General features: G+C 39.2%; 2 protein-coding genes across 2 annotated transcripts; one reads left to right on the top strand and one right to left on the bottom strand.

The window, feature by feature from the left end:
- Nucleotides 1-475: 475 nt before the first annotated feature.
- Nucleotides 476-13,194, bottom strand: LOC144662035 (argininosuccinate lyase-like). The gene is made up of 19 exons (XM_078522768.1): nt 13,003-13,194; nt 12,196-12,282; nt 11,088-11,171; nt 10,418-10,474; nt 10,243-10,259; nt 9,779-9,859; nt 9,506-9,545; nt 9,355-9,392; nt 8,614-8,691; nt 8,456-8,508; nt 7,917-8,022; nt 7,459-7,530; nt 6,891-6,975; nt 6,720-6,746; nt 4,400-4,432; nt 3,910-3,993; nt 3,366-3,446; nt 3,063-3,169; nt 476-712 (listed from the first exon to the last, which is right to left on the bottom strand). Exons 1-19 carry the CDS (start codon nt 13,060-13,062, stop codon nt 550-552), a joined length of 1,353 nt encoding a protein of 450 aa, XP_078378894.1. The 5' UTR covers nt 13,063-13,194; the 3' UTR covers nt 476-549.
- Nucleotides 13,195-13,369: 175 nt separating this feature from the next.
- Nucleotides 13,370-17,131, top strand: LOC144662038 (uncharacterized). Its single transcript, XM_078522771.1, has 2 exons — nt 13,370-13,633; nt 16,173-17,131. The coding sequence occupies exons 1-2, from the start codon at nt 13,586-13,588 to the stop codon at nt 17,055-17,057; spliced, it is 933 nt and encodes a 310-aa protein (XP_078378897.1). The 5' UTR covers nt 13,370-13,585; the 3' UTR covers nt 17,058-17,131.
- The last annotated feature ends 1,385 nt before the right edge of the window (nt 17,132-18,516 follow it).

Here is an 18,516-nt window from a genome sequence, read left to right as displayed (position 1 = left end):
TTGATTCCGTGCCATGAACAGCTTGTTACAGACTTTCCAAGAGTACTAAGCAAAACTAAAATATTACACTAACTTTGCTCGTGTAATAATAAAATAACATAACAGCGTTAAAATAAATTTTATTTATAATTTAAACTATATCCCTTAAACTCTTTTAATATTTTGTCTTAAAATATAAACACGAATAAGTTAAAAATATCTGTCCCTTCCATTTAACTAACGTGAAAATAGCAGAATCTTTACTTTAAATAAGGTACTATGAGGTCGCGATATTATAATTCAGCTTATTTTGCAAATAAAGAAGCTAAAGCCATGTATTATTCACTGATATAACTCTTCAAGCCAATCATATTGTATTATAAAGATAGGATCATTTTGGGTGCGAATTTAAGGGGCCCTAGTCCTCCACGCCTTTGCTTTTGTTTACATACGGGATTTTCGGTATTATATCTAAACGAAAGAGATAACTGTTATTCCTCGCCTGTCCGCTGGACAGTGTGTTGAAATTGTCAGGAGATATTATATGTCAGAATCACTGTAGGGTGAATATCATTCAGCTGGAAGCTTGTTCTCTCCGTAGTAATCCAACCATTCCTGTAGTTTATTGATTTGTCCCTCTACAGAGCTCTTAGCAGTCCCGCCTTCAGCAGAATATTGTTCCACACTGTGTTCATAATCCCACACTTCACTCACATCATCTTCAAACAGCGGGCTAAAAACACACAAATATAAAAAACGTTAACAAATTTACATAGCTCTTATATGGCCTAATAGAATTAGGTTGCCTACGTGCATGCAGACGTCTCCTGTTTCATTTGCTTCCGCGTGAAGCAAAGCTAGGTAATTTGAGACGTCTACTTACAGGCTAGGAGTTATCAAGTGGGGCTCCAGATTCATTGGTCTTAGGGTCAAGCCCTTAACCCTACCCTGGTGGTGTTTTATTAGGCAAGACACTTAAACAAAGCGTCAGACGCTGTCGTAATGGACAAATCTGATTATGTTCGTTTGCTCCGGGCCAAACGGAGAGTTGATGAGAGTTCAAACTCTCGCTCTAGTTTGGCCTGAAACTCTCATGCGCTCTCGTCGACCTTGAACATGCTCAAATATTTCATGGGAGTTGATGAGAGTTTTCTCTTTCTTTCAGGGCCCGCGCAGCAAGTTTTTGAGTGGGGGGGGGGGGGCTAAAGACGGACGCGTGAGCGAAATTAGGGGGGGAGGGGGGTAAACGCTTGAAAATTTTGATTTTAATTCCTCTAAAATGACGAGAAATGCATTTATAAATTGCAAACTAAATTTTATTTCCATAAAGAAGCGCTGCTCAACAAAACTTGCGATGTGACCATCATTGCTCACCAATCCGTGTAACATTACAATAAAAGCCCGACTTCTCGCTGATTGAGATAAAACCTGGACACACAATAAGAGGGGCAATGATTTCATGCTCATTGTTAATAGATCAAGGTCGGGACTGTCATTATCGTACCTCTATCAACTGGACTCGACAATCAACTGAATAATTCGTTTGGAAATCGCCTTAGGTTAGGATAAAAATTAACCAAAAACGTTTTCCTAAGAGGTCCGCGTGCAAAAAGAAGCCATTTAAAAGACATAAATCTGTACTAACACAAGGCTAAAACTGAAATATTATTTGATAATTTTTGCGACTAATAACTAATTTATGACAATGTTTGTCGTTAACTTATCTGTACATCTACTTTGCCAGTAACGTTTGTCCCTTGCGACTGAACTAACAATTTTTTTGCCTCGTTTTTTTTTTTATTTTTATTTATTTATTTATTTTTGCACAAAAGTGGGGGGGCTAAAGCCCCCCTAGCCCCTCCCTCTGCGCGGTCCCTGTCTTTCTCTCGCTCTTGTCAGACTGCGGACGACTCTCGTTCTCGTTTGGCGCGACTTGGGGATAGCTAATGAGAGTTGACGAAAACTGTCATGAGAGTAAACTCTCAACAATTAACTCTCATCCTCGTTTGGCCCGCGCTTTAAGTGTCTCTCTCTCTTTCCATCGAGGTCCTGATTTAGACTGTTTAAGGCCGATTGATAATATTTTTTTCACTTTCTTTTAAAAGCGTTGTAGTTTTACTCCTCATTTTGAATTACAATTTTGACAGTATTCAAAGTACAAAACAACAGGAGCACAAAAACAGAAACTATTATTATTGATAACTTATAAAACTGACATTGAAGTTCACGCTATAATTTTTGGATAAATCCTGATTTAAAGAGCCCGGAGTGCTCGACAAAATGTTAAAGGATAACCTCGTATAAAGATAGACTGTCACTACATTATCAAGAAGCTCTAGGTGATGAATATCACGCTAGCCGTAAACTTGAGGATACAGCACCAAATTCTCTAAACTTAGGGACCGCTCATTTTTTATGGGGTAGGGGGGGGCTGGTGGGATTTGATAGATAGTCACTGTTATATATAATGCCCCCCCTTCTTCATCGAAAATTTTTACCTGGCCCCCCCCCTCGAAATCCAATTGTTTTCGATGACCCCCCCCCCAAAAAAAAAGAAAAAACAATAATCAAGTGAAATTAAAATATATCGAGCCTTGTGAATAAAGAATGTATCAGTGTACAAAAAACACATCCCAAATAGCACGCATTGCCTCAACTGTTTATTGTAGATGTCGTCTGTTAGTATGGGTTGTCTGCATTTGTAACCAATAAGCTGTTGGGTTGAGTTAATGGCGTTTGGTACATAACAAAGTAGGGGGGTCCGGGGGCATGCTCCCCCGGGAAAATTTGAATTTTGAGAACCTCAGGAATGTTATTTTGGGCATTCTGGCAAAATGTTTTTACTCTTACAGAAGCCTCTTTACAACACTTAAAAGTACAATTATATTTAGTGACCCCCCCTTACAGACCATATTTTTTTGGCTGGCCCCCCCTTTGAAGCCAAATTTTTTCGGATGGCCCCCCCTCAAATCCCACCAGCCCCCCCTATCTTATAAAAAATGAACCGTCCCTTAATTAAGGAAAGTCTATGACAACCGGTATGGAGAATTGCAACTTTGATCTGGAGACTGCAGGCAGCTCACCTGACTTTCTTAAGGTCCTCAACAGTGAGTTCGTTCAATGGACAGCCTTTGATTTCTGCGGCATGGACTGCTGCGCCAGACAAACCATGAGCCTCACGGAAGGGGACCTGAAAATACAGTTACAACAGTTGAGCATCGTCCCCAAAAAATTTGAAAGATTTCAGCCTGGGTTAAAATATCTTCAGTCGAACCCCCGGTAAGCAGACAAGCCAACTTCGTTCCCAGGGTGCGGGAAGAAGAGAGACCTTGCATGGAAACGAAGTTGCAGACAAGCCTGTTTTCAGATATATACACTCTGCCTACCCCTTTCCGCGCAAGATAGTAGGCCAGGTCTGTAGCCAGCATGTCTGGGCTCAATGCAGCTAACATGTTGTCTTTGTGAACCTAATCACGTAAATAAAGAAAGAGAAGATCCTATGAACGCTAAGTTTATTATTGAGTATTATGTAAGATAAACATGACCGCTAAGTCACGAGCAGAAGTTTGTCGACACTAGCAAAAGCAAATCAGCGGCGTTATAAAACAATCTGACCAATCAGAGACCAGTGCCTGTCCTGTTAGCCAATCATACGCAAGATCACAATGCAATCGACACTTAGCTCACGGGACGTTTCCTGCGCTTTCAGCAAACAACATCATCTGCCTAACACAATAAATATTTCAAGCCTTACATTGATTAGCTATCAAACCCTGAATAGAACTCTTTTGAATTGCTGTCATGTATTGGTTTTGCACTTTGCAAGATGTTTGACTGGTTAGAAAAAAAACTTGTACAACTAATTTAGTGAGTTAAGCTTTATGAATGTCAAAAGTTAAATGCTTAGAGGGTTGTCCCGATAGTTCTTACCTTAAGTGTGATTAAAGTTCCTGTCGCCACTTGAAGCAAACCCCGCAATGTGTCACATACATCAAACAGTGGCTCTTTGTCCTCCTACAAAAGTACAATTGAAACTACGGTGAAATTGCAGCAAAGAGACTAAAGAAATTTTTTAAAAGACAGTGTCAACAGTGCCACAATTTCGTTCGCTGACCATGGGAACGAAGGCTCGAGGAACAAAGAATGAAGCTGCTGAAGAGCATTTCGAAAGAAATCACGTGAGCATGACGCCTTAGAATACGTCAGGACGCGTAGAATCACCTCTGAAGAAAACCGCACTCCTCGGCGGACTGATCTTACGTGTTGAGGTTCTGTTTAGCCAATAGGAGCCACTTGTTACTGACGTTACTGGTTAAGAGTCAGGTTGAAAGATTGCGTTCTAAAGGTTATTACATGTGTTGGCTTGTATTGTCACAATTTACCATAAAAATCCAACAATTCAACACGCTAACAAACTTACCTGCAAATCTTTGTTGTAAGTACTCGGTATTCCCTGTTTTATAAGAACAAAATAGTTTTGTATGAAACTTAAAGATAACTGGCTCAATAAACGACTCATTCAGTTCATTTAACACATCTATCAAATCGCCAATACCGCTTTTTGCAGCAATAAGTAACTGTTTTTTACTTCAAGAGATTACTACTTAAACTTGACCAATCAAATGAGAGTCTGTCCTGTCAGCCAATCACAAGCAAGTACACAACTAATCTGGATTAGGCTCGCGTGACTTTTCCCGCGCTTTTGGCCGTGCAGCCCTGACTGGCAAAATCTGGACACTCAGTTGTGTACGTGACATAAAGTTGTAGTGTTACCAGAATGACAAAGTATTTAAACTCCTCTTACTACAAGCTACAATGGGCGCCAAAAGTGTTGAGACAGTCGGCACTTTTTGAGTACCTTGGACAAATTTTACCCCTCACTCCTTCAATATAACCCCCTCCCCCCGAAACATTGTTGTATTTGCTATCTGCAAGACTTGCCTCGTTTGAGTACAACATTGAAAAGGGGGAAGGGGGAGTGGTTCAGAAGCGGCAGCAGATTAAAGGTGAAAAAACGGGAATTTTAAATTAGTATCAATTTCATCCAACTGTCTCAAGGACTTTTGACGCCCATTGTCTGAAAGGGAAATCTAGGTTTTTGCAATAATTATAAGTGCAAACTAAGAATCCATGGAAATACAATGTTTCGTGGACTAAGACGCATTTTTCTGATATATACCATAACGGGTTACCACGGGTAACCACGGGTAACCAAACAAATTAAAAGGAATAATAGTATCTTGTTTCTTAACTATTTTGGTTACCCGTGGTTACTCGTGGTTACCCGTTCATTGCGAGAAAAGAGGCCGTTTTTCACAGGTTATTGACAAGCTGTTTGTTGAACAATCACGGACAGTTGCGATTCCATTCAATTGCATGCATTTTTACGTGATTAAATGAATAATATCGTCAATAATAACGTGAAAAGCCGTCAGAGTCACGGGCATGTGACGTTTTACGTAGTTGCGTGACACCGTCACACAAGACGATCGTAGGTTCTAAAATGCGCGAAAATAATCGGTGGAAAGTAATATATATTCGATATTTGTACACTGTCCATTGTTTTCAATTATTTAATTCATTGTCTTGTTCATACTTGCAATTATTCTGGAAATTACGCCTTTATCTAGAGACTTCACGGTATCGGAGATGCGTCCTCAAAACAGATCAAAGGTTATGAAAGTTATATGTTCTTCTTTAGTGCATCGTCATGTAATTAGATTTACCATGTTAAATATACTTCTTCTTTAGCTAAGAGATACGCAATGCGTCCTGTCCACAAGCTGTCATCGCATTCAAGTTTGATCTTTCGTGCAATTTGTAGAACCTTTTTCACATCCCGCTTTGTAAATAGTCCCTTTTGCCGTGCTTCGAGGAACTTATACCATTTGCTACGCCAAAACATTGTCCTCTTCTGAACGAAACGTGCCTTGCGCTGGCGCCTGCTTACCGCATTAGTTTCTAGACAGTAAATCGACCCATCCCATTCCTTAACCTTGGGATTTTTCTAAGAATGGACCGCCTTTCGCGGGAACACAGTTTTTGGTGGCGTCCGATAGCTTTCCTCGTCACGCACGCTCGATTTTTTCCTCTGCTCTAAGCAGCTTTAAAATGCGATACAAAAAACCCGAGATATTTATGGTTGTTGCATAATTTATTTGGCACCTAATCCTATTAATTTCTTTGCAAAGCAGACATACGCACGTGTTTCAACACAAATTCTACCCTTAAGAACCATTTGGCCTTGTTTATGCGCAGGCCTAGCCGATTTGCGACGTCATCGCGAAATTACAATAATCACGATATTTACGCGCTAATTAATCTTACGTAATGCAGCGCAGTACCAATGTGATCACCTGATTCTAAAGAATAATATATGTTTGTGTCCATGTTATGTAGTTTCTTATTTTTAAGATATACCGAAAATTCACCTTCAGACAATGGGCGCCAAAAGTGTTGAGACAGTCGGCACTTTTTGAGTACCTTGGACAAATTTTACCCCTCACTCCTTCAATATAACCCCCTCCCCCCCGAAACATTGTTGTATTTGCTATCTGCAAGACTTGCCTCGTTTGAGTACAACATTGAAAAGGGGGAAGGGGGAGTGGTTCAGAAGCGGCAGCAGATTAAAGGTGAAAAAACGGGAATTTTAAATTAGTATCAATTTCATCCAACTGTCTCAAGGACTTTTGACGCCCATTGTAATCTAGCAGTTACAATTTAAAATAAAATACTTTTACCTTCAAGGTCATCTGCATGCCTGCACACTGCAAAAACAAGAAGACGTCAAAAAGATTGTAGTGCCGCATCGTAGATTAGAAAATTGACTTAAAAAGATCGTTTAAACAACCACAACGAATCTTAGGTAAGGCTGTTCAACATTTATCAATACGTGCACTTTCATTACTTACTCTACCAAATATTCGTCCTGTTTTTCCTCGAATTAGTTCCAAACTGTCCGCATTTTTCTTCTGTGGCATAAGACTGCTTCCAGTGCTGAGGTATAAACAGAGTCAAGTTTCACAATTAATGATCTGATATTTTACTGGGTAACTAGTTTTGCTTTTTAATTAAATGTCAGAGACTATAAGCAGTTCCTCATTATTCTAAGGGATAGTCAAGTGCGCGAACACGGGAGAGCGCGAGAAAATCACTTGGCACGAGGAAAAGCGACGCGCGAGGTCGATAGCATGTCGCGTCTGCACGTGCCAAGTGAAAGTTTTTCGCGCGGAGGATTGTTCGCGTACTCGAGGGGCCTTACAAAAATGAGGGACTACTCGTAATTTAAAATAAAACGTCATAAACACAGCGTGAAAACGGGTTTGAACTGTCTGCTTTTATAGAAAACCTTTAAGGTCCAAATCGGTTTAAATTAAACCATAGTTAATAGAGGGAAGCCAATGACCAAACAAACCTTGACACCATGAAGTAAACTAGTAAAATGCGAAAATAGGAGAATGAAAAAGACAACTAGCTAACCTGTAAGCATCTGATAATGAAATGAAACCAAACTCCTTGGTAGAATAGAGAATCATATCTTCAGCCCAGCGACTGTACAGGGTAAAATACAAAACTGTAATTAGTAAAGCATGTTGAAAGGGTTTCACACACAAGCTGAGTGCATGTAGGGACTACACGAAAATGCAAAATAACATAAAAATTTGTTTGGGTCTCGTTAGATTGGAGTTACGTAAATGCATGGCGCACAAGTACAGCAAGGCTTCCATCTTTGCAGTGCTGTGCGACAACTAACTGTTTTTACTCTTTTTTCCGCTTAGTTTTAAATAGTCTCAGATGGAAGAGCTCAACTTTTTTTTTCGCCGCCAAATTGGAGCTAAAATTAACTCGTTCACTGATTGTTTACAAATGAGGCCCGTCTTCTTAAGGTAACATCACTTTTATAGCCGTAAGCGTGTCTTCATGACATAGTTCCACACCTGAGATGCGTTGACAGGAGTGAAGCCCAGAACAGAAATTCCACTATATAGTCCCTGTCCCCTACTGCGTCCATACTGTTGCCTGTTACAGCGGAGAAATTTAACTCTGCAAGGAACAATGATAATACCATTTGTAAAATCACTCACTTTCTCACTACACAGCGAGAAGTAATAAAAGTGAACGTTTCCTATGCGATGACTGAACTAATGAAGGTTTAAATAAGCATAAACCACATAACCAGGAGTGGATCCAGGATTTTTCTTAGGAGGACGTGTACCACTAAGGAAAGTCGTAACTGACTTTTTTTGCAAAAAAAAGTTGTATTAGGAAGCCGCAGGTCATCTCGGGGGGAGGGGGGAGTGCACCCCTTGCACCCTCCCCCTAGATCGGCCTTTGATAACACGTAAAACTGACTAACGCGTTAGGGAGAACTCCACGAGCAGTATAACCAACTGCAGCTGGTATGAAATACATATTAATTACAAGAGGATGTGTAAAAGATTATAGCTGGGTACAATTTTAGGTCTACAATATCTACCTTTGGCAAGAAACTGGCGGTCAATATTGAAAGGATTTCCAGCAATGGCTCCACTGCAACAAATAACACCAATGTTATTATCTTAACTGAATCAAATGAAATTAAATGTTTCTAACACAATGTGTATATTTTACTATTCGTCGCTAATAAACTCCTACCTTCCAAGAGGATTGACATCAACTCGTTTAGAAAGTTCTTGCAGCCTTTCACAATCTCTCTTTAATGCCCAGGTATAACTAAAAGTTAATAGCAAAGTTTTCATTTAGCATTCTGTGCATAAGGAGTATTGCGACATCACCTGGGTGGGATGCTAATTACTCAAAATTCCCGGGCATGTATGTATGTATGATAAAAAAAACATTATAGCATCTAAGCCAGGCAATACATGCAGAGAGCACATGTATCTAGAATTTTGCACGCATTGCAGACCTGTGACGAATACGCTATAGGCACGCAATTACATAGGCAAGCAACGGTACATAGGACTATGGATCTATAGCATCAGTTCTTTGCACCTGTATGGTGCTAATAAGAATCTTTATCTTTCTTCTAAAGGGCTTAATTACATTTTAATAGCCCAAGAAAAAAATAGGCCGCTTGTTGCATGGTAATTTGCAAACTTTGCAACAAAGATATCTAAACTCAAAGGACTCCATGCTGATAACAACAGAGATCCAGGTAGTACTGTCACTGGTTGCTTTTTGCTCGCATGCATAAAATTTTAATCCAGAAACGGCTAATAGGAGACACTACACAAATCTCTGGAGTATATTAGGTTTGGACGGACTCCAAACCTGTAGCTGGAGCTCAGACATGTGAGCGATAGGATATGCCTAGGAAGTTAAATGCCTGTTTTCTTACTGGCTTAGTATTTTAACCAGTCACTAGTTTAATGGTACCTCAAAAGCCAATGGCTCCATCTGATTGGTTGAGCACGCTTGAAGGAAAACATATGCAAAAAATAAGTGTAAGAATTAATTGGAACAGAAACTGTACATTTTAAAACAATCATTTATTTGGGCTAAGAATCTGAAGAAAAAAAATTGGTACCTGCATGTGAGTGTACCCTGGCATTAAGATGTCAATCTCTCTACAAAACACAAAATATAATCACAAAGTTTATTGCTAAACTCTCTGATAGAATAATATAGCATTTATTGAATATAGGTCTGCAATGCATATATATTAGTGTGTCTGCTGATGTCTCTGTGTATTAAGGCATGCAGTTGTTTTCTTTTTCATTCTCTTGCTGACAGATTAATGTAAATTAATAGAATGTTCATTCAACACAGGTCAAACCACTGCAAATGCAAATTAACTTACACTTTAGCTCTTGTAATAAAAGCTTTGATCAACTCAATCAAAAGTGAATGAAGAGTTTTAATTTCATTCTTCAGCCACAACCTGCAGTGATTGAGAGAACAATCATTTATTTTAATTAGAAGTATCTATCATAGGCACGCAATGCGTGCAAACAGGAAACAGCTTCAAGTCATCTCAGCTCTAATGCAGAGCTGTTTCCTGTTTCCTGTCACATAGTTAGTACTTTCTGGATTGTATCCCTGTTAAGTTTTTCTATAATAAATAATTTAAATTATTGTTGTTATCACAACCTTCCTTTACATGAAGCTTATAGGCATTTTAAGCAAGATAAGTAAGATCTTAAAAAACGTAGATATACATTTGTGCAAATGACTGTTAAGTAAGAAAATTTGAACAGATGTGTTTTTCTCACAGAAAATTATTTTATTTCAGGAACCAATCTTAAACTTGTTGCATTCACTTACCTTGCATCCACTTGAGCCTTGAAAGCAAAAAATAAAAATAAAAATAAAAATTAGGTATGCTACAGGATAATTAATTACTTAAAATTATGATAACTTAAAAAGGACTGCATTTTAAAAAACCCAACATGCACGCATGTACAGCACTGAGTAAATATTTTTAATTATAAACCAATACCTGGTCATTTCTACTCCTGCCAGTATGAAGTTTACCACCTACACTTCCGATGATTTCCTGTTTAAAAAAAAAAATCCATATCACTGATAAGTAAATGTAATTATTGTAGTACCTCCTGTAAATGTACACATAGCCCGGGGGGCTACTTGAAAAGGTTTGATACGGGCCGGGGAGGCTCCAACCCCTTACCCTTTTATATACCATTTTGACAGAAAAGGTACCCCTTTCACTTACCTAAATGACATGATATATACTTAGAACTGGAAGTCTAATTCTCAATTTTATGTAGCATTTAATAAATTAAAATGATACAGCCATAAGGTGCGTCTGTTCAAAATATTTTTATTAAAGGCCCCTTTAAATACCTAAATGACAGATTTCCCTACCCTTTCATATACCTAAACTTGTGAAATTCCTACCCTTTTATATATCTGAAGCGTGAAAAAGGTACCCCTTTCGGACGGAGCCTCCTCGTATAGGCCATTATAGGGAGTGCCCCCCCCCCCCGGACACATAGCGGGACCACATTCAATTTTTTGCTTATGGTAGGTCTGCTTAAGGAGAGCATCTACTCAATAAATATGCTCAGCATCAATAAAAGTGCAGCTTTGATTTGTTTTCACTTAATGCACTTCATTCACTCAGCAATTATGATAAAAATGCAACACACCTTTAATCTTCTCTCATTTGCTGTATGGATGTCTTCATCTGAAGGTTGAAGGATGAAGTTTCCACTAGCCCACTCATCTTTAACCTGGCAATGAAATCAATGCAATATGTACCTTATTGCATGAAATTTTTGCGACACATTAATTTCGCGATTTTGAGGTGCGAATATTTCACGACACTTAAATTTCGCGATTTTGCGAAAATTTCGTACTTTAAAACACTTTATATTTCGCGTTTTCGAGTAAGACGCAATTTACATTTCCTTGGCAATATTATTAAATGAATTTTAATAAAACGACTTAATCAAAGGAACAATAACGTCAAAATTAACAAAGAAGCAAAGGCGGGACTAAATTATCTCAGCAATAGCAACAACAGAGCAGTTCTCACAATGTCTTCAAGTAGGTCATGCTTGTAGGTGATTTATGGTTCTTGAGTCAATTGATGACCACATCTATTTACATTGAAAATTCCTTTCTTCACTGGTACTAAACTTATTCTTTCTTGATTATATGGACATAATTCGAGTCACTTTATTTTCGCGTCATGTTATGTTCACGACACTTATTGTTCGCATCACTTTAGTTTCACGTTTTTTTGGAATCATGAAATTCGCGAAATTAATGTGTCGCAAAAATTTCATGTAATAAGGTACAATATTCTACAACAGTCTCATAAACAAAATCATTACACTCAATCAACATGGAACATACATGTGTGACAAATTTGAAATGTTTGGTGTAGATCGATCTCGCAGTACTCGAGCTCTACCAAAAACTTTCATTCATTCACTAATAAGTAAAGAAATCAGACCAAAGATCAGTGCTATCTGGCCTTAAGCTACCTTTTGTCTTTAAACAACAAGATAAATGTTATATCTTGCAAGCTAGCCCCTGGGCACCCTGAATATCATAGCCTGTCCCAGGTTCTCAGCACAAGTGAATAAAAAGTGAGGAGGAAGAAGAGTGGACTGGAGAAAGGAAAAGCAGGAAGTTCACCTTAACCAGTACTCCATTTTCTCTTTAGTTATCTGTTATTCAACATTGGATTCTGTATGTAATGGGGAAGGGGTAAGTTGGGCACCTGCAGCTAAAAGAAAACTCACTGACCTTTTCGAGTCCACTCAAGATTTCTTTCATTTCATCATTGGTGACCAAGCCAACCTTCTCTATTCCTTTGACATATGCTTCACTTCCCTATTAGCAGAGAAAAAATTATATGGAGCAAGTTAATAAAAGAAAGGATGTATGATTTAAACATAGGCATGCAATGCGTGCAGGAGCTATTGTAACAATGTTTATAGTAATGACTGACCAAGCAACTGAATGGCTGGCTAGCTGACTTACTGGCTAACTGATTGACTGACCCACCAAAGGGTAAAAGTTACAAGCAACATGACCCTGAATTCTGGCGACACAGGAACATTTTAACAGTGACAAGTGACATCATTATGGCACTGAAATGCGACAGCGACACAGTGCGACAGCAACCCAATAGCGGGAAAAATGACAGCGACATTTACATCTGTTGGCTAGGCGACATCGGTTCCCAGAAACATGCGACATTGTGACACGGCTACCCCTCTTGGAAGGCCTCACTGATTGACCGACCGACCGACCGACCAACCAACCGACCGACCGACCGACTGACTAATCAACCAACCCACCTACCTACTTCAACTTCAACTACTGGCATGTAATGATGACCCACCCACCCACTGGTCAACCCACTGAGGGACCCACTGACCACCCATCGACTAAACAACTGGTCAGGCTGCCATCTTAGCTTGTCAGCAAAAAGACTGATTAGCAAACAGTCTACCTGGATGGACGAGTGGATAGACAAAGAGACAGACATGACAAAAAAGCAACGACAGCAAAATATGCTTGAGTTGAGACTGTTATAATCATAATTACCATGATATCTTCCTTCCACATTCTTTTATCAAATCCAATGGAGGCGTTGAATTTATCCATCTCTGGATCAACTTTACCAGAAAATCGGCCACCCCACAGCTTGTTACCCTAAATATTTAGTAAGCAAACAACATTTATCAGTTTTAGTATACGGCTGTTCTTATAAAGCAGAATACAGAATACACGGCAACTCCTATTCTGTTTAAAATCGCTGAAAGAGATCTTTAACTTTAAAATAAATATTTTGGGTAGCTGTTGAATTTACTTGATGCATTTCATTTCTATTTAATAATTGTACAAGCTTTATGATCGATAGACTGGGCGATTTGAAATCATCTCCTACCTCAGTAGCTGCCATTGCTCCGTAAATTGCTCTATTCTGAACTATTCGTTGTTCAAACCTCCTTTCCCAGAAAAATGGGAACAAGCAAAACAGGAAGTAGAGGAGAAGTAACTGTTGCGTGATTGAGGAAAGAATTCCTCCCGGGTTACTCGTCCATTGTTCGATTGATTTTTCACACACGGAAGTTGTTTATGAGCCCGCAGTCTTGAGAAGACAGAGAGAAGACTGGGATTGAACAAGATGGCGGACGGAGCCGATAAAAAGTGGATGGAATTCGCGTTAAATTTGGTGAGTAGATCGACTCTTTAGCTTGTGTATTTATAGTGGTTTCGCTAATCACAGGGATAATTTTACCTCAACATCACGAGAGATAATGCAACCGCTCACCGGTGTGTGACATTTGCAGACTGCAGACTTGCAGACTTTTCACTCCTGTTAGCCTACTAACTAACCTGCGATCAGGCGTTTTTTCCCTTGCAAAGATGAGAGAGGGAAAAAGAACGCCTGATACATTTATTTAACCGGCCGCCAACCGCCCCCAAATTTAAAGAAACTAAGGTGTCGTAGAACTGTCAAACCACTCTTTGTAGATGGCGGCAAATTCGGGACTCGGATTTCCACGAGGCGTGAAAAACGTCTGCAGAATAATTATACATGTACAGCCTGTATTAAAACTTCGCCGTGCTAAAATAAAAATGCTTTCAGTAGCAGGGAGAAATGACGCTCGCGAATATATATTTATCAGCGATAGACGCCGTCCCTTACAACTCACAAAAAAGGAATTTACAGATGAGCTGTTTCACGGCGCGGATAGCATCGTGTAGCTTTTAAGTAAACACTGTAAACATTCCAACACCTCTGGAATATTGTTTGGTGAATTTGTTTTCCCGAAACTCATTCGATGAACTGCCAAAACACCGTCACGAAAACAAATTACGCATTGTCGAACACTCTATCTGTTCTGCATTTAGAGAATTACACTTGAAATTTGTCAGGGCTTCAGCTAACGTAGAAGAAAAATCGTCCTCGAAATTAACACGCCTCGTCTAAGCCATTAGCACCAGCTTTTGACCGGAAGTCTCGTTGAAATACTACAGCCAATCAGTCCACACCGCTTCATTTAGTATTGTTTCTCGACCAATCAGAAGAAAAACCAGAATCCGTTTTTTTTACATACGATTCGACAAGTAAATGTATCATGCCCTCCTTCCTCGGAGTGGTAAGTAGGGAGGGAGGGCATGATCTCAGGTTACCTACTAACCTACTAGTCCTACTACGGGTTTACCTCGGTGTAAGAACCTGTGATATTTTTCTTTGTTTTGGAGCTTTTGTTTTCCTGCTCTGTATTGTTTTTGACGCTCTTTGTTGCTTTGTTCGTTCTTTGTTTTACGTCACCGGTGAGTTTCACAGGTTCTTACACCGAGGATGAGCCCCTACTACACACTCCGGTTAGCTTAGTATTCACTCTGGTTAGCTAATAGCACTTCAGTTAGCCTGTTTACGGTTAGCTTTCAATAATGGTAATGGTAACACGATATTAATGATATATTCTCTTAGTCTGCAGTCTGCAAATGTCAGACACCAACCACTCACTGGCCAAGAGACATACATGTGCAAGACAAAAGTCACTTTGAAGAAGAAGCCAGGCTCCAAGGCTCCGGGACCCCATAAAACAGGATTCTAAGCCCTGTGGTAAACGTTTTCATGGCTCGACCCTCAGCAGCAAAATTTTATTAGGGCATCAAACAGTAAAACAGTGGGGCTAGGAGCTCCATGGTGAAAATTTTAGGGATCCCGGGCTCAACCCCCACTGACCCCCCCCCCCCATCCTTCATTAGGAGCAAAACATGAAACAAACACAGCAGGACATGCAGTTGAACTGTTAAGCCAACAAAATCCAGTAAGCTGTGTTTGCCATACAATTATTTCAATGGTAGTAAGAGCCAACGGCATGCGTTTTTCTGAAAGGTGGTGCACAACCTGTCTAATCAGGACACCCCAGGCCTAATTATCCAGATCAAAGTGCAAATAAAAGAGTTTCAAATTTAATGTCGGTCAGTACTAAAGAAATAGACTTACCCCTGTAGACGACTAGTTCTACTAGCTGAAATAATGGCCATTTAATATACCCCAGTCTTTTTTTGTGGTACATGTACGTCAAATGTCAAATTAATGTATTTAAATTCTTTGAGCAAGTTATAGCAAATACATCTCCAGACCTAGAGAGATATCTAGAACTGGAGCAGTGTCTTTGAGTTTCATGTATCATGCAGCCCTCTGAATCTAAATTTTTGCCCAGATCAGAGGTAGGCACTGTTGTACCCTAACTAGTGGAGGGGAACAGGAGGGATGTGGGAACCCGGCAGTAGAGGGGGCAGGAACTATATGGGAGAAAAATACCAAGAGGCTTGAGCCACTAAGGAAGGGCCAGGTACAGGGAGTGCAAGGTATGGAAGAGGGAAGTTCAGACCTCCGTGCCCTGTCCTGCCCTCCCACCAACTAATTCAACCCAGTGCCATTAGCTAGGTAAGACAGCTAATGGGAACAACTTCAGAATAAATCAAGGACTGAAGTACGAAATTTACTGTCAAAAAGCACAGTCAGATATAGTTTTCAAACACAAAACAGAAACGGTTTTACGACAAATTTTTCCCACGTGCTAGGATCCAACAACAAAGAGTAGATATACTTTTGGTGAATTTTTCATTAATTTTGACCCTTGTGAGGGTGAGCCAATTCGGCAATGACAAAAAGCTATCTACAGCAAGTAATAAAATCTCTTTGAAGATCTTTTCCTCATAATTTATTTGCAATTATATTTTTTAAGGCTAAAGAGGCACTGGAGAAAGGTGAAGTACCTGTAGGATGTATAATGGTCTACAAGAACCAAGTTATTGGTACAGGAAGAAATGAGGTTAATGAAACAAAAAACGCAACAAGGCACGCTGAACTAGTGGCTGTGGATCAAGTGAAGCTGTGGTGTGAGGACCAATGTCTTCCTTTTGAAGAAGTTTTAAGCGAATGTAGCCTGTACGTGACAGTTGAGCCTTGTATCATGTGTGCAGCGGCTTTGAGATATTTAAGTGTTCCAAAAGTTGTGTTCGGTTGTGCAAACGAGCGATTTGGAGGGTGTGGATCCATTTTAAGTATTCACACGGATGATTATTCCCTAGGCACTTCACGGCATGCTCCACAAGACACCTACTCAAATCGTGCTGGAAAGCCATCAGAATGCCCTGCGAAAGAAGAGTGTTTTGAATCTTCTGTGGATTTACTTCAGACTTCCCCTGAAACCCATCGCACTACTAAAATTCCACCTGGTGCGTTGTGCAGTACATGTATTGACACTTCGACGGGTTTTGCCCACGGATCCTCATCAAATGCCCTAAAACCGTCAGATTTCGTTTCAAAGAAAAGTTCTTCAAAAACTTCACTGAGTTCACAGATAGTTTTGCCCAGTGCTTTAGGGGAATCGACAGGCTTTCTCTCAGAGCAGCCGTGTTTAGGCACCTCAATTAACTCTGTAGAATGCACTGGAACCCAATCAAATTCGGAGGAAGTGAAGGGAACCCCATCAAGAGCTGTAGGGAAACCATTTGAATGTATTCCCGGCATTTTAGCCACCACAGCTGTCGATTTGTTAAAAGAGTTTTACAAAGGAGAAAACCCCAATGCGCCTGTTCCAAAAGTGAAAACAAAACGACAGAAATAAGGCGAACTCGTGTTATTATGTTTTTATTTGATTACACCTGCTAGGAAATATGAGTTTTAATAAAAGGAAAAGAAACGAACTCAAAATTGTGGTTTTTTTTTTTAAAGAAAAGACCGCTTGTTTGTTTAAGTAAATAACAGGTACTCGATCTGGTGATATGATGAACTTATTGTGATCGGCGCCGAAACTAAATTTTTTCTTAAATCAGATGTTTAAAATAATTAATTTGAATAACATAACGTTGATCCCCCTTCTTGTCAAAGATTCTCGAAAAACGAGGGAAGAACTTGCATTGTTTATTGGATCGAGAGTGAGAAGTGTGCCTTCCTTTGAACTGAATTAAAATTGTTCTTTGTATCACACTAAAAATTCTGTATCCCGATGTAGGCGGGAATTCGTCTTTTATTTAGCCGGGTTTCGTTGTACACAAAAACTTTACTCGATATTTTAAAATAGAAATTCCGTCCGGCCGGTTTTCCAACGGAAGGTTTGTCTTCGTTGGATAGGTCTGTTAGGAGGTTGTGTCCGAGTTTTGCGTTCACTGTTTTTGAATATAGGGATCCTGAGCGCGTGAATACTGAAAACGAAATATAACAAAGTATCCCTGCGAAGTTGCTGATCTGTTGCGACGCTTTTAGTTGAAACATACAAAAGCTTAAAAAATTCAGAAACCTTTGATTTCGGACAAAAACTTATTATAAGTTAACAGAAAATAAACCCGCCCGAAACTCTTAGCTGCGATCCGAATTTTCAAGCGCCCAAATTTAAACAGGGTCCCAAGTTAAGGTTGTTGTTTTTTATAAAGATGTGAACTCCAAATTTTCGGTGACGAAACCAATCAATGGCTAATCGATTTGCCAACGCTAGCGAAATGCTTATAAGGAAGTGAAGTTAAAGAGACTCTGATAATTGAACGGAAAAGGCAATCAACTCGGCAGCTCTAGTTTTGACATATTTATGTATGTCACCATAGTTTAAAAAAAAAAAAAAAAAAAAAAAAAAAAAAAAAAAAAAAAAAAAAAAAAAAAAAAAAAAAAAAAAAAAAAAAAAAAAAAAAATAAACCTAATTTATAACGCGTTAATTTCCTATAATAAGGTAAAATAGAGAGAAATGGTTATATATGAGCTCGGCAAACTTAAAGGGACTGTCACGGCTAAGTCAATTTCATGTTATTAAATTTTGTCAAATATTCGCTATGAAACCTAAGTATGCAAAGAAATTAATTCTATGATTCTTAATGACAAATCCATAACTTCATTGCAGCCAAATGTGTCTCCCAGGCGTTATAATTTCGGTTACAAGCGCACAAGATTAATTTTGAAAACTGTTCCGCCGGACCATATTTCAAACACCCATATCGCAATCTGTTTCAATCTTCGTCACTTTTGGCCACCATACCTTCTTTTGCATTTGGTGTGTTATTTAAATATTCCTTTACTGTTTTATATATTTAAACGA

The sequence above is a fragment of the Oculina patagonica genome, chromosome 8 (genome assembly GCF_052425735.1).
Source record: "Oculina patagonica isolate OP01 chromosome 8, crgOcupat, whole genome shotgun sequence".
In the NCBI taxonomy this organism is placed as follows: domain Eukaryota; kingdom Metazoa; phylum Cnidaria; class Anthozoa; order Scleractinia; family Oculinidae; genus Oculina; species Oculina patagonica.
The sequence above is the reverse complement of the archived record's forward strand: the minus strand, read 5'-3'. Positions and strand labels throughout refer to the sequence as shown.

Bases quoted from the DNA above. Each gene is read 5' to 3' on its own strand.
- LOC144662035 (XM_078522768.1), bottom strand. From the start codon at position 13,062: ATGGATAAATTCAACGCCTCCATTGGATTTGATAAAAGAATGTGGAAG. The intron at 9,393-9,505 runs GTACCAATTTTT...TTTTCCTTCAAG, and splicing joins CAGGGTACACTCACATGCAG to CGTGCTCAACCAATCAGATG. The intron at 3,994-4,399 runs GTAAGTTTGTTA...GTACTTTTGTAG, and splicing joins CTTACAACAAAGATTTGCAG to GAGGACAAAGAGCCACTGTT.
- LOC144662038 (XM_078522771.1), top strand. From the start codon at position 13,586: ATGGCGGACGGAGCCGATAAAAAGTGGATGGAATTCGCGTTAAATTTG. The intron at 13,634-16,172 runs GTGAGTAGATCG...ATATTTTTTAAG, and splicing joins TGGAATTCGCGTTAAATTTG to GCTAAAGAGGCACTGGAGAA.